The sequence below is a fragment of the Garra rufa genome, chromosome 16 (assembly GCF_049309525.1).
Source record: "Garra rufa chromosome 16, GarRuf1.0, whole genome shotgun sequence".
Lineage (NCBI taxonomy): Eukaryota > Metazoa > Chordata > Actinopteri > Cypriniformes > Cyprinidae > Garra > Garra rufa.
Window position 1 is genome coordinate 29,381,200 of NC_133376.1, and position 25,630 is coordinate 29,406,829.

Genomic DNA, 25,630 nt, shown 5'->3' on the forward strand with positions numbered 1-25,630 from the left:
TACAATATACCTGTCCTACTTAAGTATGATATTGTGGTCCAGGGTCACCATGAAATCAAAACTGACAATTCTTATTTTTTATAGAATACTTATTATAAATGATTTATCTGTGCACATTATTTTTTAATTCGTGTGCCCTTGTAATCTTTAATTTAAAAAAAAAGAAACTAACACAAATTAACAAATGGCAATGTTACAATCAATTTCCATTGGACAAAATTAAGTTCTACACTACTTTATTTGCATTTTTCTTTGTTTTTCTGTGACTAGCTGGTCATAGTATGGAGAGAATTACATTAGTTACTTATAAAACTAGGCATATCATGATTTGTGCGTGTTTTACATTTATATTTCTAAATGCAAACAGCCATAAATGGATTTATTTTGCAAAATGCACATGCTGCACTTAATTTAAGCCCTTAATTTAAGTACATTCAGCACTTGGCAGATCACAGGTTTAAGCCAAATATCGCCTGATATTGATCGGTCCATCCTTATTTACTTATAAGCCATATAAGAACAGCTTTTTGAAAGCAGTTGCTGAACCTTGATAACTGTCAATCACCAATAACGTCTGAGCTCCAGCACTGAACAAAACATTGTGGAGTGTTTGTCTTTGAAAAACTACTAAGTCACTGTAAGCCTTAGTGAGCCTGTCTCACAGAGAAAAAACAAGCAGCTCACTGCTTCCTGTTTGGCTGCTTCAAGATTATATTTCCTCAGGAGACCTCAATGTATTCGACTGACCTCTGTTTATCTCTCCTCATGGCCCTCAGATAGCTTACCAGTGGCTCATCAGTCTAAACAAGGTAGTGAGTACAAAAAGATTCCCTTGCTCTTAGTCCACCCCATAGAAAGTGAAAAAAAAAAACAGACAATAGGAGTGCAGGGTCTTGGAACTCGCCATTTTCTTTTTCACTCACTTCTCACGGTTTCCCCACCAGCTGCTGCTATCATTAGGGGTCTGGCAACATAACAAACCACACTTAGCTAATGGGTAGTGAGACAGAAAATCACCTGCCAATATGCAGAGGCAACTTAGTGTCCAATAAAAGCTAGTCCAGCAAAGCCCCCAAGCAGCAAGCCAGAGAGATAGCAGCCTCAAACAAGACTGTGGCCAGTAGGAAGTGATGCATATTTGTGTCGATAAGCATCATGTAGCATGATTCCCACTGCATAGCGATTTATGACGCTTGAACAAGCCCAAATGGCAGTAAATGACCCTGACATAAGGGCTAATTAGATTCACTCCAGGTCATGGACACTACAAGTTGGCCAATGGGCAAGTGACCTAATGGTCTGTTTTATTCAATACTTTTCCTGTAGTGTTTGTGTAGCCTGAAAGTTGGATAATTATCATTTAAAAAGCTGGCTAGTGATATAAACTTGAGCAGGCACTTTCTGTACATGTTTGTTTTCTCATATAGATTTTTATTTTTCTTTATTTAATTTTCTTTCTTGTTAAAGAGACTATAATAAGTGAAAAATAGTATCTCGAGTGGTATTATCCAATAAAAAATTATCCTCACAGATATTGGATAATAAATTGGATGAAAAATATTAATACTGAAGAGTTTTTTCTTACAATAGTTTGCTGAAAACTCAAAGGTTTTACTCGAAGATGCAGTGAGTTTCTTTATATTTAGAGAAATGTAGCATTATATAACCTGTTCACCAAAGGATCCTCTGCTGTGAATAGGTGCCATCAAAATGAGAACAGCTGATGTAATCCACACCACTCGTACATCTTGGAAGAGAGATTTTTCTATAAATATATGAATTATTCCTTTAATGGAATAGTTCACCCAAAAATGAAAATTCTGTCATTTACTCACCCTCATATTGTTCCAAACCCAAGACCTTCGTTCATCTTTGGAACATAAATTAAGATATTTCTGATGAAATTCGAGAGCTTTCTGACTCTCCATAGACAGCAAGGGAACTACTGTTTTTAGCATAGTTAAAATAGTCCATGTGACATCAGTGGTTCAACCGTATGTTATGAAGCTACGAGAATACTTTTTGTGCGCAAAGAAAACAAAAATAATGACTAATAATGACTTTATTCTTTAAGTTTGTGCTCGGAAGAACACTTTGGAATGACAAAAGAGTGAATAAATAATGTCAGAATTTTCATTTATGGATGAACTATTCCTTTGCAAGAACAAAATAGTAGCCTATAAATGGTAATATCTAAATTAAATTGAATCAACTTAAATACAGTCATTTATACCAACAAAACAAAGGTTTTATGCATTAATTCAGTTGTGCTCTATACTATAAGGTTAACACTTAGCAGGTTGTCTCACAGGCTGTCCTGGGAGAGGTTTTTAAAGTCTCATGTGACGTAAACAGTCCATTGATTTGCTACTACCCAAAGAAGAACAGAAAAATCCATTTGTAAAAAGAAACAGATGAAAGAACGGACAGGAACCATGTGACGTGCCATATGCTTCTAATTGATCCAGGCAGGAAATGTGAGCTGGAGTAATGTTGGGACATTGATTGCAGTGGTGTTGTTGTCATATGAAGTGAGGTTGGAGAAGGCCAGCAGGGCTGAGGAAGCAAATTGGCTGCCTGTGTTTTTCTTAATACCCATGATTTTCCTCTGAGTGGGTGCATGTGAGGTCGTAATGTATTCTCATTTGAGATGAACGCAATGTTAGGAGACGAGCTGCAGAGAATCGAATTAGCGCCGTGTCTGAACGTAGTTTGTAGTGATCCGGTAAAGATTTACTGTAAACCTGGTTTATATTCACTCAAACGCTTAATGGGTTTTGTGGCTCTTCTGAATATGTCTGAAATAACATTGTAGATTTTGTTTGTTTTTGAAGAAGCACTTTAAATCATCCCTCAAAGTCTCAGTGCTGTTTGTGATTGCTTGAGTTGAATCCAAGTTCAGTTTCACCCCCTTTCTGCACATTTGCTTCATCAACACAAGTACCACCTTAAGTTCTACGAAAGACTCATAAAGAAGAAACTTGCTCTTATTTTGCTTCCTTGTTTTTGCCCCTTGGGAATTACTGCCACATCTTATCATGCACAGAACAGCACTTGTGTGTGTCTGCAGTGTTGCTGCTTATCAAACAATTTCTGCTGATGAGCAGCAGTGAAATACTTTATACTGGAACAGGTCAAATATTTAGCATCGACAGTGAGGTCATTTCTGTTATGCAGAGTTATTTTGAACTTTGTAACATGTTTGTTTTAATGTAAGGATGTGTTTATTTTGGAAATATTTTGCAGTCAAGTTAGCTTACAAGAGTGTTAAGTTCTGGAATCCTTATATTTATCATTAGTGCTGTCAAAATTAGCGTGTTAATGTGGTCGATTAATTTTTTCAGTTTAACTGTGTTTAATATACATTGTCATGGGTCAAAATTAGGGATGCACCGATCCTTATCGGTCGATAACTTGCGCGTTTTGTCAGTAAAGCCGGTTCTGTAATCAGCGGTAAATGCCATCAGGTGCGTGATTTCACGTTGAGCCGTATATACTACACACAGCCGTTGTTTACAGATGAGCTGCGCACATTCACACTGATAATGAACATTGCTATGCGCAGCTCGTCGGTAAACAACGGCTGTGTGTAGTATATACGGCTCAACGTGAAATCACGCACCTGATGGCATTTACCGCTGATTACAGAACCGGCTTTACTGACAAAACGCGCAAGTTTTATCGACCGATTGGTATCGGTGCATCCCTAGTCAAAATGTTTTTTTTCTTTTAAGCCAAAAATCATGTAATATTAAGATCATGTTCCATGAAGATATTTTGTAAATTTTATACCAAAAATATATCAAAACTTAATTTTTTAAGAGTAATGTGGATTGCTAAGAACTTAATTTGGACAACTTTTCTCAATATTTTTTTTACTCCCTCAGGTTCATATTCAGAGGCATCTCGGCCAAACATTGTCCTATCCTAACAAACCATACATCAATTGAAAGTTTATTTATTCAGCTTTCAGATGTATAAATCTCAATTTTAAAAAATGTGCCCTTATATTAATACAGTTAACGCAGGGGCAGGGCTAGGGTTAGCCACCCCACTCACAACTGCTGCTTCTATTTCTTTTTTTTTCTTGACAAGAAGTGTGTTTATTGAGATGCAGAATGTCTTTATAACCACATCAAACAGGAGACTTTTCAGATGCACACTCTACTTCAGCACCAGACGCTAGTCAAATGAGAGCAGGAGCAGGTGACAAAGAGCTTCAATAGAACAACAGTGAACTGCGGTTGAGATGTTGTCGGGCCATATGTCAGTAAAAACATATTTACCTGTCCTGTCAGCCGTTTTACTGTGCTCTATACTAGCGCACAAGCTTCAGATGCACACCTAAATGCTGCACGTGCTGTATGATTTCCTATTAAAGCGTGAGCGAAACTACAAGCATGCATGTTAGAACAGTGTCATGTTTATTAATGGCAGCTCTTAAAGTAATAGTAGCCAAATAACCTAATAACCCAGCTGCTGTGGTGTCTATTAATCAAAGAATGAAAGAAAAAAGAGGAAATCAATAACTTTTGTTGCTTTAAGGATTCATCTATATTTAACTTTGTTATTAGTGTTTGATAACTTAGCATTTTCTATAAAAAAATAAGTTACTTAAAACATGTTGTAGTTACATTTTCAAGTTGACTAGTTAAAAATGGTAAAAAACGGAGAACTGGTCAAATGTTCTGGAAAAATCAAGAAACCAGCCCTAAGCACAGGTAAAGTTTATGAGAGATTGTTTTAAGTTTATTTAAATTAGAAATTTTATTTTTTAATAAATGTCTAATAAATGTTAAAATTGATAGCTCTCAAATATTCTGTAATGTTGAATGGCTAAAGTCAATGGTTAAATATTAGGGGGAAAAAAGAATACATTTTGAGTAATATTGGTATCAGTGATACCTTCAGTCATAAAAAAATTAAACCAATATTAAAAATATACTGTATGTTGTTTCTAGTACATTCATTTGATGATCGAATGTGAAATTATTGCAATATAGAAGTATATTTAAGAATTGTTAGGTGAGACTGATCATGATTATTTCATTTCAGAAAAATGCATTTAATTAGTTCATTAAAAAAAAACAATCTATAAATTCATTATCAAAACAATATTCAGATAAAAAACATGCTATGGTTAGGAACATGAAGAAATATCCTTTGTCTAATTTAATACTCTGTTATAATATAATATAATTATATAATCTTTTCTATCAATTTCCATTTTTAGAAATAGTGATTTGAATATTTTTCCAATGTAGAAGTACCTTCCCTTTTCTCTCCCTCTCTCTAGCATGTCTTCTGCTGCAGATTTGACGTCTTAGCACACAGATAGCCAGATTTAAATACAGTACTGTAGAATTGATGTGCCTTGTCATTATCAACAGTTCGCATGTGCACTTCAGTCAGAAGGATTGACCTACATATCAGTCCCAACAGGGTTTTCTGTTGTGGAGTTCTGCTGTGGGTGAATGACTCGGCATCTGTCTAAAAGCTTTTCCTGGAATTTTACGTGCGCTTTATGTAATATTGAAGTGATTAAGACTGTTCATTGTAGATTAACCTGAAAATTGTTCTTGGTGTGGTGCAAATATCCAATTGTGTTTCAGATACAGCATAAGAACAGGTTCCAGCTGTTCAGCTTTGCAAAACCAAGATGTATCTTTCTTACTCCCACAGGGAGAGATGACAGAGATATGGGTTATGGTGACGTTTGTCTGGTTTTAGTGCAGGTGGTCTGATGGTGGGATTTTGTTGCTTCTGCTGATGGTATCTAGCATTCCTAAGCTTGCACATGCCTGTCGTGGTTGTGCAGACAGTGCTAGAGGTGGAAAAACAAAGATGAAAATGAACAGTCTTGAGAAGGCAGCAGATTCTGCACATTTCGATTTTATTTCACGTTTGCAAGGGTGAACTAGGAACAGGAATTAAACATAATGGTCATATTTTAATTATAATAAGATTAGTTATTTGAATCATTATTATTTTAATGTCATAATCTTTTTAATTGTATTTACAGTTAATGATTTTAAAACAGTCTAATTTGCACTGTATTTTAGTTTCTTCTAATAGTTAATGACCCGTGATGACAAGCACACGTATCCCAGATACACAAGATCAATTTGTTTTTTGAACTCGCACTGATCAACTCTCATGCCCCACATCGTCTGATTAGAATTAATGGAGACGGTTTCTAGGAAGCGCATGTCCTCCGGCACTGCATTTAATTTGTGAAAACCATAATGCTCTGACTAGCTATTGGACAAGATCCCGATTTGATTTGCAGACAATCTGTTCGTCCTAGCTAATGATTGGCAGAAATGACCTAGTGCCAGATTGCTTGACCAGCCTGTGAACTAACAGTATTGGCTTTGACAATGTGGGTCTTTATTATATGTCCAGAACAGCAGATACTGTAACATTTCCATTAGAAGTGTGTTCTGATATTAATATTCATGTTATAAACTGCATGAGTTTATTTTGCTGCTACATGGTCGAATGATGTAGTAATGATGTAGTAACGGCAAAGCCTCATTACAGGATCCCATTTGGACGACTGCATTAACTTTTGCCTCATGCTCTGCATTAGTAATTCTCCTTATTTAACTAGAGCAGAGAATGGACATGTGAGAACATGCATTTGAATGTTTTCTTGTTTTGCATATGTCCATCATTTGCAGGCTTTGTGCTGAGTCTGTTTAAATGGTAATGCAATGAAATTTAAAATGAAAACAGGCATTGTTTATTTCTCTTTTTCAAGATCAAACAAAACCTAATTTTACCAGCTTTTACTAGGTAAGATAGTACACTCTTAAAAATAAAGGTGCTTCTCGATGCCATAGAAGAATCTTTTTTGTCTAAATGGTTCCATAAAGAACCTTTAACAGCTGAAGAACCTTTCTGTTCCACAAAAGGTTCTTTGTGGCCAAAGAAGGTTCTTCAGATTATAAAAAGGTAAGAAAGAGATGGTATTTTAAAAAACCTTTGACTGAATGGTTCTTCTATGGCATCGCTGTGAAGAACCTTTCAAAGTACCGTTATTTTTAAGAGTGTAGCTTTTTGTCAAGCCTGAAGCTTTTAGAAGAGTGAACACGCTGAGTCATTAAGTTCAAAATAATTTCCGGTAAAGATACTTTAACAAAGACTTCTCACTGCTTTAGATGACATATGACATGGAATTTAATCCATCTAAATTCTCCGGCAAGACATCTTAATAAGATTACTTTTAAATTTCTGCACTTTTGCCCTAATTGGATCATGAATTCGTCTAAAGGATAAGTTGCAGATTTTATTCAGTTGACTCACTTTTAAAGAGAAACTGAAGGAAAGGAGAAAAATAATAAAGATTTAAAATGCTGATATGGTATTGAATTTTATTTGGTTCTGGTTCCTGGGGACCTTATGTGGGACTTAGAAGCTGTTGTTACCATATGATGACTAGCCAAACTGATGGCATTGCTGCTGATGAATGTCTTACATGGTTCTCTGACAGATGGAGAGTTTTGGCATTTTACGCAAATTGGATATAGTTTAAACACGCTACCCTTTAAAATGGGGATTTTGGTCTGTCTCACATTAGAGGTGTTGACACTCGTTGTATCCAACAATCATGCACCAGTGTCATAATCTAATTGATATTCTATTCATGTAGAACAATATTTTAATTAGCAAAATGTAATACCAAAAATTTAATATTTTGGTGCATCCAATCTTATTAACACATGATCGACTGTCTTGATTAAGTTCAACCTTTTCACCATGCTCCAGCTATTACAAGACAAAATCTTCAAACAAGTATAGGGCTTGAATTTTGTTTTGGAATTCCCCACTTAGGTAACTCTTATAGTGGGATTTTTTTTTTTTTTTTTTTTTTTTTTCATTTGAAGTGGGAAATGTGGGTGTATAGGGTAATTTTGTTGTGCAATAGCTTACACAGTGTCAGAAAGCTTGATTTAGAACTTTTTTTTTTTATTATTTTAGCTAAACACAGACAAGTAAACGTTCAATAAAAAGGTAAGAACTAATAAAATAAACTAATTATGAGCAGTAGCATAAAGAAATACAACAGAATAAATATACAAATGAAATAAGCAGTGCTTTAAGTTTTTCAGGTAGGTCTAACAATAGCATTCTGGTGCAGAAATTGAAAAAGTAATCAAATGTAAAATAACACTTAATAGTCTTTGCTCTATAAAAATTATAGAGATACAGATTAACCCAGTCAGTGAGTTGTCTTTTGTTGTTTGATTAACACAGACAGTAGCAGGTATCGACCAATTTGGAGTAGACGTCAGTTACCTCACTTGCAACTTCGCACGAATTGTGGTGGTAGAAAAAGACTAGTAACAAGTGGAGGGAAATGGGTAAAATCCATGGAATAGGAGAAAAAATGCACTGTTGTGCCTTCAGGTGTCAGAATCAGAATGCAAATCATTTTTATAGAATACTGTCATCAAAGATGCCATTTGAAGCTAAACGCAGACGTTTAAACACACAGACTATGGATTAAAACTACGCCCTACAGTTACAGCATGAAATACTATTTAAACTTACCATTTTACATAACATTTACCCATTCTGTCTCACAATTCAGACTTGTTTTTTCTTGCAAATGCAAGTTTCTTCTAGTTATATCTAGTTTATGTTCTAGTTTAAACTTTATAACTTGATATAACTCAACAATTGCAAGTTTGTCAATCAGGAGAAAAAAGCCAGTAGTGTGGGATATAAACTGATGATTCAGAGCTAAGGAATGGCAAGTAGATTTTTCTTATCAGAATTGAGATATAGAATCTTGGAATTGTTAGAAAAAAGTAAAAAAAAAAAATCAAAATCAAAATGACCTTTTTTTTTCTTTTATTCCATTGGCTTCCACAGACTGCTACTTGAGAACTGTTATTTTCTTTTTAGAGCCAACAGATAGGCTCTGTCCACAAAAAATGTCATCACTGTTGTTTGCAAACACAGAAATTGGTCTATATGCTGTAGGCTGCTATCACTTTAAGACCGAAGGCACAGATCCAGTTTACTGTTACAAATACTGTTTGACTTCACTTAAGACATAACCAACTCTGTTTATGTGAATACTTCCCAAAAACGGGCATTTTGACAAAGTTGTGTGTATTTGACAGTTTTAGTGTAATAAACTGTGGAAAATTACTCACTTTGGTACTTGTGAGCTGTTGGAGAGGCGGCTCTATGTGCTTGTGCTTTAAGTGCGAGAGCACAGAAATCAGCATGCGAGTACAAGATCTCTTGAAAAAGGGAAAGCGCGATAGCGCGATAGCGCTGAATAATTCACATTATTATTTGTAAAGGTATTTTTGTAAACTTTCTCACGGAAATTTACAAAATACTATAGGGTCATTCCGTGTCAATTCAACTAGAGGTCCCTGGCTCAAATTTTTGATTTTTGCTAATATTTTCTTTCTGATTACAGATAGACATGTATAGTGATGAAAGGCAAGAGTAATTCACTCTTTTGTAGAAAGAGGTCAAAATGGCAATTTTCACCTGAGATTCAGTCAAGTTACAGGGGGTTATTTTTACTCAGAGATTGGTAGGCATATTAGTATAATCCGTTGACTTTAGCAATCTTTGTTGCATTATGTGCAACCAAATGCAACAATTGTAATGGTGACAAAAAGGTGGAAACAGCACTTTTCAAGTTTTTCTCCAAAGTTCGCATGTCTGTATCTCAAGAAGTCAAAAATTGTTTTAATAGAGGGAAATAAGATACAGTTCTAATTTCAAAATTATTTCTTCTTCAGACATTGTTCTTTAAATAAATAAATAAGCTGTATACAAAGTGACCAATATTGTTTTTTTTTTTACTACTGAAAATGGGTAATTTTCAACAATATGGACATGGAGTCTCATTGAGATATCCCTGGGAGTAAATAATGTTGGCCCTTGATAATTAAGTTTCCAAAAGAAAAGTTTATTAACAACTATAATTAAAATCATATTGCGGTATCTTTAACACTTCTTGAGTTACAGGTAAGCAAACTTTGGAAAAAGTATTTAGACAAGTCATGTCATGCAGTTGTCTTGACAGAATGAAACAAGATAAATATGTAGTTTCAACATTATTTGTTCTTCAGACATTCCTCTTTTAAGAAAAGAAAGATCATTTGTTTGCAGACTGACCCACATTTGGTTTTTGACCACTGAAAATGTGTACAATTTACTCCTGGAGCCATATTGAAATTCCAGTATCTCTGGAACCTAATCATATAGGGCCTTAAAAATATAGATGTCGAAAGGAAAAATTGTTAAGACCCAATATCTAAAAGGGCATTAAGATCTCTTTAATACTTCTTGAGTTACAGGCATGCAAAAACAAAAAACATGAAACGTGCCCTTTCTCCATTTTTGATTGATCACCATTGGCACATAATGCAACAAAGATGGCTAAAGTCAACTAATTTTACTAATAAACCTACTAATTTCTGTGTAAATATAACAACACAATGCTGCTATCTTTCTTAAGTCATTTTTATGCCCCTGTAACTTGACTGAATCTTATGTGAAAATTGCTATTTTGACCTGCCTCTACAAAATATTGGATTACTCAGTAAATATTCATCCATGACATTTAATATTTTGCCTTTTATCATTATACATGTCTGTCTTTCCTCAAAAACTTGAGCTGGGGATGTTTTTGAAATTTGGTTAATTTGACACGAAATGACGCTACTTTGATCTGATCTGAACTGTGTGAACAAATATACTTATTCAATCTACATGCTTTGGTAAATAAAAGTTTGTGGGAATTTGCCGCATTATAGACTCGTAACCTGCAAGAATTGGTCAAATTACGTGTGATTCCCTCAATCCTACACCGAAATTCAAGCAGTATTTTACTTTATTATTATTTTTTTTTAATGGGACCGCAAGTAACCACAAACCATTGTATGGCTTAATCTAGGCTATTTTTTACTAGCAACTGTTACCCATTTTTTGGTGTTTTGATGTTTATTTAATGTTTAGAAAATGACAATCACGCAGATCAGGGTTTTAAATTGTATTTTGACATGTCCAGCATTTGGTTGCAACCTGCAAAAAATTACAAACTGTAAAATGAATATAAAAATTATGATAATTATTAGGGATGTAACGGTATCAAAACTTCACGGTACGGTAATACCTCGGTATGAATGGCACGGTACGGTATTTATTGAATCATTTACAGGAAAAACAAAACTAATGAAGAGACACGAAAAAAGTGCCAGAAGTGTTTATTAAACAGTTTACATGAACACTGAACATATGGCATACACATTTGCCATCTATCTGTAAACTTTGAAACAGAAACTTTAGAAACTATTTTAGTAACAAAAAATAATTAAAGCATGTAAAAAAACAGTCAAATCATTTTAGCTGAATGAGTTGTCTGAATCTAGTTGTCTGCTTGAAATAAGATTTTTTTTCTTACCCCATTGACAGATTATTTAGCTTGTTTTAAACAAAAACTCACTTAATTTTGACTTGTTTTTACTAAAAACAAGACAATAATTTTTACTTGTCTAGAAAATCCTTCTTGATTTAATAATATTTAGATATTTTGGCTGGAAACAAGACAAAATTCTAAGTAAGAAAAGCATTTTTTTTTTGCAGTGCAGTAGGCTCTCATGCCTTTCTTTCGCATTAAATCTTTATTAAAAACAATCCTTTAAAAAACTTTTCTACCTGGACAAGTGCATCTATTATGTTGCCTAGTTTATTTAAAACTGCACCTTTCCTTATTTTAAACCTAGCCAAAAAGCCACGTGTTGACTATGAAATTTATATGCATTTATGGTCCATTTCCGTGTCAATCCATGTTAATTTTTACAGCGAACAATGCACTGTAACATTAATTCAGCGCAGACAGCGCAGCCAAAAATAGACTCGTCTAGGTGCCGAAACGATCGCTGCGCTGCTGCAAAGGCACCGCTTCTAGGACGTACCGCCGGACAGCAATCTCTTTTCCTTGCTGCTACAGTCTATAGCGACAACAGACCGCAATGGATGATGGCCACGCCTGGGCTGATGGGAAATGTAGTTCCCGCTACCTCCCGTTCGCTCCATTCGCCTGAGAAAACTTTTCTCAGAAGACCTATTGTTTTATCGAGTCATGCGACCACGATAGTATCGAAAAAATGAGTTATTGCGGTACGACGGTATTTACAATACCGTTACATCCCTAATAATTATCTTTGACCTCCTGAGGAAGATGATCAACATATTCTAAAGGTTGAAGCTTTCTTTTCCAATGACAAATCTTAAAATATGTTTCATGTCCTAATATGTTTTTTTATATCCATGGAAAGTTCATTTTTATTCCACAAGAAGTGAAATGGACTTTAATGCTCAACCTCTCATGCTGAGGACACACACATTCACAGTTTGAATATTTCCATGTCAAAGTTGAAATGCAGAACCATCCCGACCGTTTCACATGTTCATGCTTTATCACAAATGTTTTTGGGGATGTCATTGAGTTACTCATTATATAACCTTACGCAATTTGGAGAAAGGTCAAATAGAAGACCAGATTTCACCAGCTTTCCTTACGAACCCAAATATGCCCTCTCAGCACTGATAACACTGCAAAGTCAGAGATGCACTAATGCAACACCAACCTTGACCTTAAAGGACTCTCCGTACTAACTGCAATTACAGCACATTAATTATTTAAACATTTTCATTTAATGAACACGTTTTGATAGACGCAAGCATAAAATCAGTTTATGAAATGCCAAAATTATATTCTATATTTATCTGTTTTTGTTGTTATGGAAATATATCATTGTGAATTCATTTCCTCCTGTGAGCATTTTTTGTTTTCTCTCAGTGCATCTATGATGCACCATCAAGCTGTTTTTTATGATTTAATATCAGATGATTTTTGGATTCGTATTACGACTGTATCTCAGATCTCCTCGTCAGCTCCAGGTCGGCTGCATGAATCATTCATGCTTATACTAATATTATGGTGCTCATAAGGCCTACAATATTAGCTTGTGGACCAACATTATTAGCTTCTGGACTCGTCTGTTGCTCCTCCACCCCAGTAAACACACACACACCTAAACACCAACATTATCTCAGTGTTGATGCTGCAAACTGATGAATATTTGATTCTGCTTCATCTTCTGTGTCTGTGTGAGCGTGCCCAGATATGTGAGAGTGTGTGCGTTTGTGTGTGTGTGATCCTAATGTTAAAGAGATTTCTTTCTGCATTCACCCTTCTTGCATTTTTGCGTTTAGTGCACAAGTCTTGCTAGAATGCCTTGAGGGAAGGATGGTGGGCTTTGCTGGGGAGGTGGGCTGGTTGCTGAAACAAGCAAAAGCCTTTGTATTACCTTTTAAAGACAATCAATTATCGTGACCTGCTCTGCCTCCCTGTGGGGGTTCCACCTCTCCACGAGAGCGGGCCAGGCGGCTTCGACATATGAGTCAGTGTTTGGAAGTGACAGGGCATTAGTTTGCATAGCCCAAGTCATCAGAGCGCCTCTATAATCTCCAGTGTCAATGGAGCAATTGCATAAGAAATAGGGAGGCAGGCAGCCCCCACATACTCTATTACATCGCTAATGAGTTTAGTGGTGATATGCTTCCAGTCCACAAATGTCATGGTGGTGAGTGTGAGTTTCATCAGGAATGCAAGTCAACAGCACACAGTGAGGCTGCGTTTAAGCACAACCTACAGTACTGACTCAGTTGGATTTGTAGTGGATTCTTAGTTGGTCTCTTTAGGCTTGTTTATGAATTAGGCCTATTACTGCAGTCTTCAGTTCACGTGATGCTTCAGAAGTTATTCTAATATGCATATTTGGTGCTCAAAAAACATTTCTGCTTATTATTATCAATTCTGAAAATAACTGTGCTCCTTAATACTTTTCTGTGAATCGAAAATTGAAAAAGGCAACATTTATGTAAAAATATGTATCTTTTGTATCAATTTACTGACTTTTGAACTGTACTTTATAATGTAAGGAATGGTTCACCCAAAAATAAAAATGAAAGTTTTGTCATGTTTAGTCACCCCGATGTCGTTCCAAACCTCTAAGACCTTTGTTTATCTTCAGAACACAAATTAAGATATTTCTGATGAAATCCAAGAGCTTTCTGACTCTGCATAGACAACAATGAAACTACAGTGTTCCAGGCCCAAAAAGGTAGTAAGAACATCATTAAAATAGTCCATGTGACAGATCAGTGGTTAAACCTTAATTTTATGAAGCTATGAGGATACTTTTTATGTGCAAAGAAAACAAAAATAACAACTTAATTCAACAATTATTAACAGAATTTTCATTTTTAGGTGAACTATACCTTTAAATAGTTTTGAATAGTCTATGAATAATGATGGATTGCAGGTATTGGGATGACATGTCGTATTTCAATATTCAATACCAGTGGAAGTTATTGATTATTGATACCAGTTTTTGAGGTAAAGTATGAACTAAATGTAAATAAAGTGACTTTAATATACAGTCAAACCAAAATTTATTCAGTCACCTTCCACATTTCTAACATTATCACAGTTTATTCGCTATAGTTTAGAACATGGTAATAAAATATGACAGGAACTCAGAGTTAAACTGTGTCAGAACAAATTCATCTAGATAATGTCAGATAGCTTTGATAGACAGTTATGTAATGGATTACAATCAACCAAAAATGTAATAGACGATTTTTACACTATCAACTATCAATACTTTTTTTGTCCAATTACCAAGCAATGATTAACTTTGTTCAGTGTGTGGTAAAACATGGTCAGCTCAAAGTGTCTGAATCATTTTTGATCCCAAATATTTATCAATTTTACTGGTAGTCCACTGTATGAATACTATTTGGGTATAATATGTCACAGTTTACTTAATTTTGCTATCCTCATTTACATACACAAGCTATAGTGTCCTGCACCCACTAGTAAAAAAATATCAAAAAGAATAATTTTTGGTTTGACTGTATTTCTATATTGCTGCAAAAAGATTAGGAAATCAACTCAAAATAGGATGAGCAAATGGCTGTCACTTGTATTGGAGCATGTGTACGGTACAAAATATAAATGTATACAGGAATTGAGGCCCTCTAACTTTCTTTTTTTCTTTTTTAGCGGTGGATTTGCAAGGCTGCTGTCCACACACCCGGTTTATAGTCCCTCCGAAAACCACACACTGGGTGGCCATTATGCAGAGAGGGAAGTGCACCTTCAAGGAGAAGATCCTTAAGGCAGCGGCCTTTAATGCCTCGGCTGTCATTATCTACAATAACAGCACCAAAGAGGACACAGTCACGATGGCTCATGAAGGTGAGCGCCATAATCAATGTATTCTCATTATGACTAATGCAACTCTGTCCTTTCAATCTGTGCCATATACTTAGCGTCATGCAGACTTTTATAACTTCTTTAGTCAGTTCTTTTAGATGGGACTATAAGCTTGTTCCGAATGCATATACATGTAAATAGATAATTTAATTGGACTGTCTTGGTTGAAATATAGGAGGCTATTTGTTCTTGACAGAGCATGGTGATTGCACAGATGCACCTGACTGGTTACTGTAAGGCCTTTGTAGTGCTTGCAGTAGATTTTAATGCATTGAGGTACAGTATCTGGTAAAGTCATTGTCCAAGGACTAAATGGGAGAGTGTGTGCCGTGTGTGTGTGTGTGTCAGTGCAATAGAGAAACAGTTTTATTTTGTAGCTCCAATATTTGCAAAGTAAAGCTAACTGCAAAATAAACTAGTCAAAACTTGTGTGTGTGTGTGTGTAGCTGTCACTTACATTAGAAGAGTTTTGTGCACTGGACAGCAAATAGTTTGAGGAAAAATGTTGCTGTGCTCAGCAAAACTGTATTTTTATTATTATTATTTTTTTATTTATTTAAAAAAGCATTTTGGTAAAAGCAACAGCTGACACAGCAATTTCAATGCCCATTACGTTCCATTAATGTTTACTAAACAGACCACACAGATGGTAACCGGACATGAGATAACCGCACCACAATACATCAAGCTACATATGATACATTATGCATTGTTTATTATGAATTATGCAAGTGTATATAATACTTGCGTGTAACATTAATCACGCTTTTGAAATGTATGATGGTGGATCAAATTGTAATATGCAGTTTAATTTCATTTTATTTTGAGTATTGCAGTATTTATATGTGACCCTGGACCAGGAAACCATTCATAAGGGTATTTTTTTATTGATACTGAATAAATAAGCTTTCCATTGATGTATGGTTTGTTTTCAATATTTGGCCGAGATACAACTATTTGAGAATCTGAGGGTGCAAAAAAAACAAAATATTGATAAAATCGCCTTTAAAGTTGTCCAATTGAAGTTCGTAGCAATGCATATTACTAATCTAAAATTAAGTTTTGATATATTTTTGGTAGGAAATTTACAAAATATCTTCATGGAACATGATCTTTACTTAATATCTATCCTAATGATTTTTGGCATAAAATAATTTTTTTTTGGCTAAGACTGGTTTTGTGGTCCAGAGTCACATATTATCTATATTATTATGTTGGCTTGGAGAAGCCAACATATTGTTATGCTATTTAAACTTATTATTATTATTAAACTTCTTCTGAGACTAATTTTCTATACGCTACTCCTCCTAGAGCTTTAAGCCTACAAGCCCCAAACTCGGCGGAGCCCTGGGCCCTGGTCACGAAAGTGTTGCTATATCTTTTTGGAATGATCAGACTTACAGTTGATTTAATATTAATTTTTTTGCATGAAAAATTTATATAGGATTTCAATGGGCTGAGAAAAAATGCGCCATCTAGAGGCGCAATACCTCTCCACTGAAGAGGCGGGACTCAAACCTCTTACTTACAGTCACTCTGAAATCGGTGGAAATACAAATAAATACCGCTTTAAAAATTTAAATATTACAGCGATTTAACTCTAAATACCCATTAGAACACATCAACAGCTACATTCAGCTGTGAGCTGTTTTGTGTAAAAGTTAAACCGCTGTCTTTACAGAGTGTGTTACAGATGAGCTTCACATCTCCGTCTGAGAACTATACATGACTGCATGTCTTTTAAAAGCATTTAAATAAAAACACTCCAGCGATCCAACACAATAAATATACAAGAATATTTTAAAGAACTACATGAGCTGCAAATGAGCTGTTCAATAGGTTTCACTCACGAACATGTTACCGAGCTGTGACTTACTTTCACTTTGACTTCGGTGGAAAATGAATATAAATAACGCCTTTAAAATTACAATATTCCAGCCATTTAATTGTAAATACCCATTAGAACACATGAAGACCTGAATTCAGCTGTTTGAACGAATTTATTGAAAACCCTAAGCATTTCCTTCACCGCGTACAGATTGCCTTCAACGATTATACATGGAGACGAACGACATAATTTGCACGAATTTGACCGCCTTTAAAATTACAATATTGCAGCGATTTAATTAAGTCCACCCATTAGAGAATATCAACAGCTAAATGCAGTTGTTTGTGAGCTTTTTTTTTTCATACAGAGAGCGATGTGTTCAGCAGTGTGTAGACATGAGCTCCGAGATGTCCGACTTACAATTATACATGACTGCACGTCTTTTAAAGGCATTTAAATACAAACACTCCAGCGATTGCACACAATAAATATAGAAGAATATTTTAAAGACCTACATTGAGTGCAAATGACTTTTTTCACAGGCTTAACTAACTAACATTGAATGCACTGCTCAGTCTTCATCTGCATCATCAAAGACATCATTTGCACGTCTTTTAAAGGTATTTAAATACAAACACTCCAGCGATTAAACACAATAATAGTAGAGTAATATATTACACAGCTTAAATGCTTGCTTATTTCTGCTTTTAGGCTCAACCGCACAGCAACGCTTTCAAGCACGCGCTGCACACTTGTTGTATGGCAAGCCGTTTTAACCTAAAATACACATAAATCCTCTATGGCAAGCTGTTTAGCCTAAAATATACTAAGCATTACTTATCGTAATAGCATTTTTACTAGCAACAATTCAATCAGAGAGCTCTAAGTGTTCTGGGCTGGCCCTTTTGCCCGAAGGCTGCCCGGTTTGCTTCTCCAAGCCAACATTTAAAGTTTGTCATCGAACTTTAGCTTCTAGTTATTATTATTATTATTATTATTATTATTATTATTCTGTGTTATTCATTTTACAATTAAGTCTATCTGAGATAGACTTTCTAAGTTTTTTTCAATTGTTGATCCATATGCACATGCAAACTGACATCTGTGACGTTGCATCTCAACTATTTTTAAAACGTCTTCCGCCGTGGGTGCATTTTTAAGATGCTTTTGAAACTTCTCGAAACCTCTGTGTTCTGTTCCATTTATGTGGTGCCCTGTCTAGTTGTTTTTGAATGCAATAAACACATCCTGTATGAACATTTCCTTACTCATTCTGTGCTACGTTGCTCTCTGTAAGTGTGGTTTATTGCGGTGGGTGGCTTTTAGTAGCAGAGGAGTATGGATGTTGTTAATTCATGGATGATGTTATTTTTTATGTTACAAGAAAACATATGGATGATTCTCAGTTGTATAAAACCAAAGCAGCAGCCTTAAAGTGCCCCTATTATGCCTTTTCAAATATGATATTTCATGTAGTGTGTCATGTAGCTGTATGTGAACATAAACTATCTGCAAAGTTGTGACGCCGACAGTGCACTATAAATGAAGTTTTTGTCTAACAAAAAAAAAGAGTCGGCTCACATTCGCCTAAACGAGTCGTCAGCAATTCGAATCTTTTTTCTGTAACGGCCACACATCACGAGCTACACATTTGCGTAATGTCCGCCCACGTTCAATTTCGCGAACAACTTGCCCGCCCACAAACAGTAGGCCTACCATTTTCACGTGGATTAACGTTACATCATGTCAAGAAGACGCCCTGCGAGGGAATTTGTTTTATATGCCCTTCCGAAAGATGAAACTACCAAGGATGAGTGGTTAACATTAATTTTTTCAACACCTCAGCTGTCCAATGCCAATCTTGTGTTGTGTTCGCGTCATTTTACTGATGACTGTTTTTCCAATCTTGGGGAGTAACGTTACAACACGAGATTCATCAAACGCTTGGTTTTAAAAAATGGATCAGTGCCCAGTTTATTTGGACCTGTTTGCTCCTCTGAACTTCTACCTGTAAGTATGATTAATAATTGATGATTGTATTTTCTAGCGATCGTTCAAAATACGTCTTTGTGTACGTTATGGTGTGTAACAACCCCACATGTCTTGGTAACCGGCTAACTTGCGTTTCTGTAGTTCTGTTGTTCAGCTGTGAGTGCAATGTAGTCTAAAAATTGTGATTGATGCAGCTTGACTGTCTGTCTGCCTTATTAGTTTAAGTAATGATAATGATAAACGATGGCTTAACGCAGTGTTATGGGTTGTACGTTACAGTGTTGAAGTTCACAACGTAGAGGTGTGCCCGGTTCGCTTACAAAAGCAAATTGCAAGCACTTCCCACAGTTATAATATGACACCCACTGAGAAACGTCCTGCTCCAGTCGTGCTTGCAAAACAGTTTCTTGTCTATGTGCCACTTCAACCGTTTCATCGTCAGACTCCGGCTCGAATTGATAGGGTAAAATCGAGGCTATCTTTTCTACGCATTAACAGGTCTCCACAGCTGTCATTCAGTTATGCCAATGGGCGTTTCGTTTTGCGCTGAAGCGGTAGACCAATCCAAAAGGACTGCACCATCTGACCAATCACAGCAGTGAGGGCTCACGGAAAGGAGGGGTTTAGAGAGACTGATTCTTCGAACTGCTTCACACGAGTCGTTTACGAATCATTTAGAAACGGGGTAAAATTAAATCTAATTTTTGAGAAAACTAAAGTGTTTTTTGAACTTGCATACATGTAAACCTGTTTTAAGAGACTATTACAACAATATTAACTACCTTTAACATGGCATAATAGGGGCACTTTAAAGAAGAATCAGTATTCAAGATTAATGCTGAATAATGGAAATAGAACTTCCGTCTTTCAAGTTTTGAAAGTGTTGTTTGTGTAGGTATTTCATAATTTGCTGTGAGATTGTGACAGAGACTGTTTTTGTGGACGTTCAGACAGGATGAAGGACAGTGCGTACTAGAATCCATCTGCCAGTGCTGTCACTGTTGCTCTGCAGGTGCACTGTCTCCACACACACACTTTTAGTTTGGCACATATTCAAGAGTTTAGGATGCACAGGGCACATATGATTCAACCTAAAGCTTCTCAGCAGTGTGATAGGATGTGTACAGGGGTTGTTTGAGGGAAGAAGAGCGAAAAGGGAAGGATAAGGGGAGATGGTGAGTCACGGCAGCGCTATCAGAATGGGATCGATGAGATGTTTAAATATAGCAGGGTTGCATGATTTATTCAGAGGGTCCTTTTCCCCTGCCACCTATGGGATTCAAACCTCTACGTATCAGCTGTTAATGGTGTAATCTTGAGGTATTTCATGATTCTGTTGGATTTTGATTCAGTGTCATGACGATTGTTCAACGGTTCATCAACAGCATAGGGATGCTAGCCTTGTTGAGTTAAGGTGACTTGTTTCCAAGTTCAGTGTAAAGATCTTATACAAGATCTTCAGCTTTTGTATAATGTAAATGGCATCTAAGTAGAGCTGAGCAATAAAGTGATAACGATAATTATTAGAGATGTTCCGATACCCTTTTTCCCTTCCCGATACCGATTACGATACCTGGGTTTAGGTTAACGCCCGATACCGAGTACTGATCCCATACCTGGGTGTGTATTTAGATACTACTAACCCTGTATGAATTGATATAATTATTTTATGGTGTGCTACAGACTTATCCCTTAATAAAACATACAAATATATACAGTAGTGTTGTCAAAAATATCGATATTTCGATAAATATCGATACTGAAATATCTGAACGGTACCAATACTAATTTCCCGAAGTATCGATACTAGCCGAGCTGTCATTTTCACTTCTCTCCAAAGGCGCTTTGACAAACACCACACGTGACCGCAGTGCCTGTCTCGTCTCATTCGCTGCTCTGGTTAAATAGCATAAGTGAAGCGAATAGAAAGGCGAGTGCGGCGCCCCCGCGACCGGCTTTGTTTGATAAAGAACACAGCAGGAGTGCTATCTGGAAATATTTTGGATATGAAGCAAATGAACATGGAAAGCCGAAGTACACAAGCAAGCCAATATGTAAGAGTTGCTACAGAGCAGTGCTAACAAAAGGCGCTAACACCACTAATTTCGTAAAGCACCTGAAAGACAGACACCCGGATCTATATAAAGAATTTTGAGAGGTTGGTAACTGTTTTCATTTTAACATTACTGAATCATTAAATAAGATTGCCTAGCATTGTTTCTGATATGAGTGTTGTCTCGTTTTTTCACCGTAGTTCGTTAATATAATCTGATTGAGGAATCTTAGACGAGTAAATACTTTAACTGTGGTCAAATATAAATTATTTAACTTTATTTAAATAAATTAAATTCTGCAGTTTGTCTGAATGTCTATCCAGTGAGCAACTGAGCATTGTTTTCGCGTGTGATGCACGCACATTTGCATGCATGGATCGGTGATTATATGTGAATCCGGCATTAAAATCTGTTCATCAAATAATGTTAATGTATTAACCAGCATTTATGAACGATGAGCAATGCATTTGTTACAGTATATTTTAATCTTTGATAACGGTAGGTAATAAAAATACAACGGATCATGTTAGCTCTGGTCCAATGAAAAATATTAACAGATAGAACTTTGGATTTGAATTAGTTCATGTATTAGTAAATTATAGTTTAAATTAACTTTTAACTAAGATTAATACATGTTTTGGAAGTATTTTTCATTGTTTATTCATGTTAAAGTTGTGGTCTAAAAGGAAAAAAAGTTTATTAAAGTTTGGCATTGTCTTGTAGCACCATAAAGAAGATGAGACTCGACCTTAAACAAAAACAACACGCTCACAACCTTCACTACCAGTTGTATTTGAACAGCAAAGAAAGTATGAAGCAAACTCAAATGAAGCTAAGAATCTGAACAGGGCTGTGGCAGTGTGCATATGCATGTACCTCATTGTCGAGTTCTAGACTTTTTATATTTATCTTTAAATTAAAAAAAGAAATTTTCCCCCTTAATATTGTGGCAGTTTTTTTTTCTCTGTGGTATCGAATCTGGTATCGAATATCGATATTTTTCAAGGTATCGTATCGAAGTTAGAAATTCCAGTATCGTGACAACACTAATATACAGTGAACTAGAGTATTTGTATTATCTGACATACATTTGACAGTAATTTTTTTATATATATATAGTTAGCATTACTAATTCTGTTTTTCTGACGTTCATCAGCACTGTTTGTAACAGAGAATTCTGGGCAGAATTTGAAAGATTCTCACTAGATCTCACAACTTTAAGCCGCGGTCACACTAGACTTTGAGCATGCAAAATTCTCTTGAATGCTCCTGCAACAGTCGTGATATAATGTCATGCTCTGCAGTGTCTGATAAATAATAATGATAAATAATAATGCATTTAAAATGTAAAAACATACAATCTACTACACTTTACTGCAGTGCTGCAGTTTTAAATTTAGGTTCTTTTCATTAAGCTAGAGGTCTGTTGATCACACAAACTCACAGGTCAGAGTTCACCAAGCTTGAACTTTGGGGAATATCTGGAAAGATATTTTATTTTAAGGAAAATGACTGGGAAGGTGTAAAGAATTAAAAAGCGAAACTTACTGTGATAATTATCAATAATCGACTGATATTAAAAACTTTATCGTGATCTTATTTTTGGCCATGTTGCCCAGCCCTACATCTAAGAGTATCTAAGAGCATTTTACTTTCAATGAAATAAAGCTGAAATAAAAATAAAATACAAATATTAGATGAAAATCCTTAAAAGCCTAAAGGAAAATTTGAAACGCTACCTACTACAATAAAATAACTTGAACAAAAATTACAAAACTAAAACTGAATAATATTAATAATAATTCAAAATTAATTAGATATATAAAAATATATTGTCTGGATCAATCTAGACATTTTTGTTCAAAAGAATTTAAATTCATCAATGCATGTATTTATTCAGGTTGATCATTGTTCCTGTAACATATTACTTTTTTTGTTTGTTTGTTTTTAAATATATGTGAGGCTGTGTGGTTCATATGTAGGTTTAAGTCACACATTCAGATCACTAACCTTAGATAAACACATTTTGTGCACTCACAGGAAGTTTGGGGTTGCACTTGTTTATGTATGTGTGTGGGGGTGGAGATGTGTTTTCAACCCGGAAGCTGCAAGCGGACTCTTTTTGAGAGCAACAAACTAAATGTAGATTGTTATAGAAAGACGAATAACCAAAAGCTGTTTTAAGCATCCAGACCATTTTTTATTGCAGTGAAGTAGTTTTGAAGTTGTTTCTTTGCATTTACTGGCATGTTGCATGTAGCAGTTTGTAATTATTGTAAATGTATTTATATAAGAGGAGTATAATAAGTCATGTGCTTTTCTCTGAGCTTTGTTTGTACAGTAGCATCAACACCTTTAAATACCTGTTCAAGTACTGTTTAAAGAGACTGTGACATGAGTCAAAACTCTGTTTTAAAGCCAATTACATGCAGAGTGCATCTAAATTCGTAATGCCACATGCTCTCTTGAGTCACTGTGGTTTGAAGGATCGCATCACCTTCACTGTCTGTGTCAGTCAGCATGTGCGGGGCTTAAGACCACCTTTGAGGGAGTTTCACTTTAACACAAGATCAATATTTGCATGCCTTGACCTTTATGGGAGGAACAATCAATAATGAATAAAATACATTTCCATCACCGTTATAAAGTAAGGCCAATTCTAAAGCAATTCTAAATGCATGAAGGATGAGTCATTACCATTTTAAAAATTTTATTCTATCTTTAGGTAATTTTATTGAGATCTCTGTTGGGATTATATATTCGATAATGAGATGATTATTATTACAATTTTAATTATAGCTCGTAATATTTTGTACCATCAACAGACTGTGCCTGTAGAAGTGAGTTATGTACCATGATGTACATCATGATATACATCTGTTGGTTTTCACGCTGCTTATGGAGAAAAAATGGCCTTGGAGTTGGTCAGAGCTGCTCTATCAGTCACCGTTGGAGCAAATTGTCCCTGTCCTGCCCTAGACATCATCTTTACTGCTGACAAACTGCCTTCTGAGCCAGGAAGCGCCCTAAACAGTCACGTCTCATTCACACCTGCGCATAAACATAAGTGCTCCCGTACACCAGTGCGTATAAAAATCTATACAAAATCATACCAGCTGCTAGACTGCGTAATTAAACTGTTGTTTATGCATGATGAAACACACATAATGTCAGACACACAAGCAGCCACATTTACACTGACATTCTCTGACATTCAGACTCCTTTTTCACACTCTTTGCACCCTTAAGACATTCAGGATTTGGCTGTAAGATGCAGGAGCGTTTTCACAAGGGATGATGTACCCTTGAGTACTTCCATAACAAATGCATGCCTGTTCACCCTTTAGCCTTACTTGAATCTTAATCCCCTAAAACGCTTAATAAACTTGAACATTAATCATTTTCAGAGTGCTGATTGTGTGCATGTAGTTTAAAGCAGACTAATAAGTAGAAAGAACTTTGGCTAATATACTGCTAATGAAGTTATACAATTGTTATAATGTTAAATTGTATTAATATTTACTCAAAATTAGGAAATGAGACTACTAGACTACTAAAATTCATTCCTTTCTAATTTTGATGGATTAGTTCACTTCCAGAATAAAAACAAATTCAAATGTCATCCAAGATGTCCGTGTCTTTCTTTCTTCAGTTAAAAAGAAATTACGTTTTTTGAGGAAAACATTTTAGGATTTTTCTCTTTATAGTGAACTTCAATATAACCCAACAGGTTGTTAGTTCTTCATCCATGCATTTGCACATTCGGTTTGTAAACACTGGGTTGGTACTTTGCCTAAGTCACGTGTGACCTTTCCAGTGTGATTACATAATGTGTGAGGTCTGACTAGTTCAAGATGAGCATTTGTGGTTAAGAAGTATATAAATTATTATTATTCTTTTAGAAAATGACTGATCATTTTGCTTAATACAAGTGCCCCTATTATGCCATTTTAAAGATAGCTAATATTGTTTTATGAGTCTCTTAAAACAGGTTTACATGTATGCAAGTTAAAAAAACACTTTAGTTTTCTCCAAAAATAGATTTAATTTTACCCCGTTTCTAAATGATTCGTAAACGACTCGTGTGAAGCAGTTCAAAGAATCAGTCTCTTTAAACCCCTCCTTTCCGTGAGCCCTCACTGCTGTGATTGGTCAGATGGTGCAGTCCTTCATGATTGGTCTACCGCTACAGCGCAAAACGAAACGCCCATTGCCATAACTGAATGACAGCTGTGGAGACCTGTCAATACATAGAAAAGATGGCCTCGATTTTACCCTATCAATTCGAGCCGGAGTCTGACGATGAAACGGTTGAAGTGGCACATCGACAAGAAACTATTTTGCAAGCACGACTGGAGCAGGACGTTTCTCAGTGGTAAGTGTCATATGTTAACTGTGGAAAGTGCTTGCAATTTGCTTTTGTAAGCGAAC

General features: G+C 35.6%; 1 protein-coding gene across 3 annotated transcripts in view; it reads left to right on the plus strand.

The window, feature by feature from the left end:
• rnf130 (ring finger protein 130) overlaps positions 1-25,630 on the plus strand; it is a 65,793-nt gene that overhangs the window by 4,034 nt on the left and 36,129 nt on the right. For all 3 annotated transcript variants that reach the window (XM_073820616.1, XM_073820617.1, XM_073820618.1), the window contains exon 3: positions 15,113-15,307. In XM_073820616.1, the coding sequence (XP_073676717.1) occupies positions 15,113-15,307 (195 nt within the window). The remainder of the gene's footprint in view (positions 1-15,112; positions 15,308-25,630) is intronic.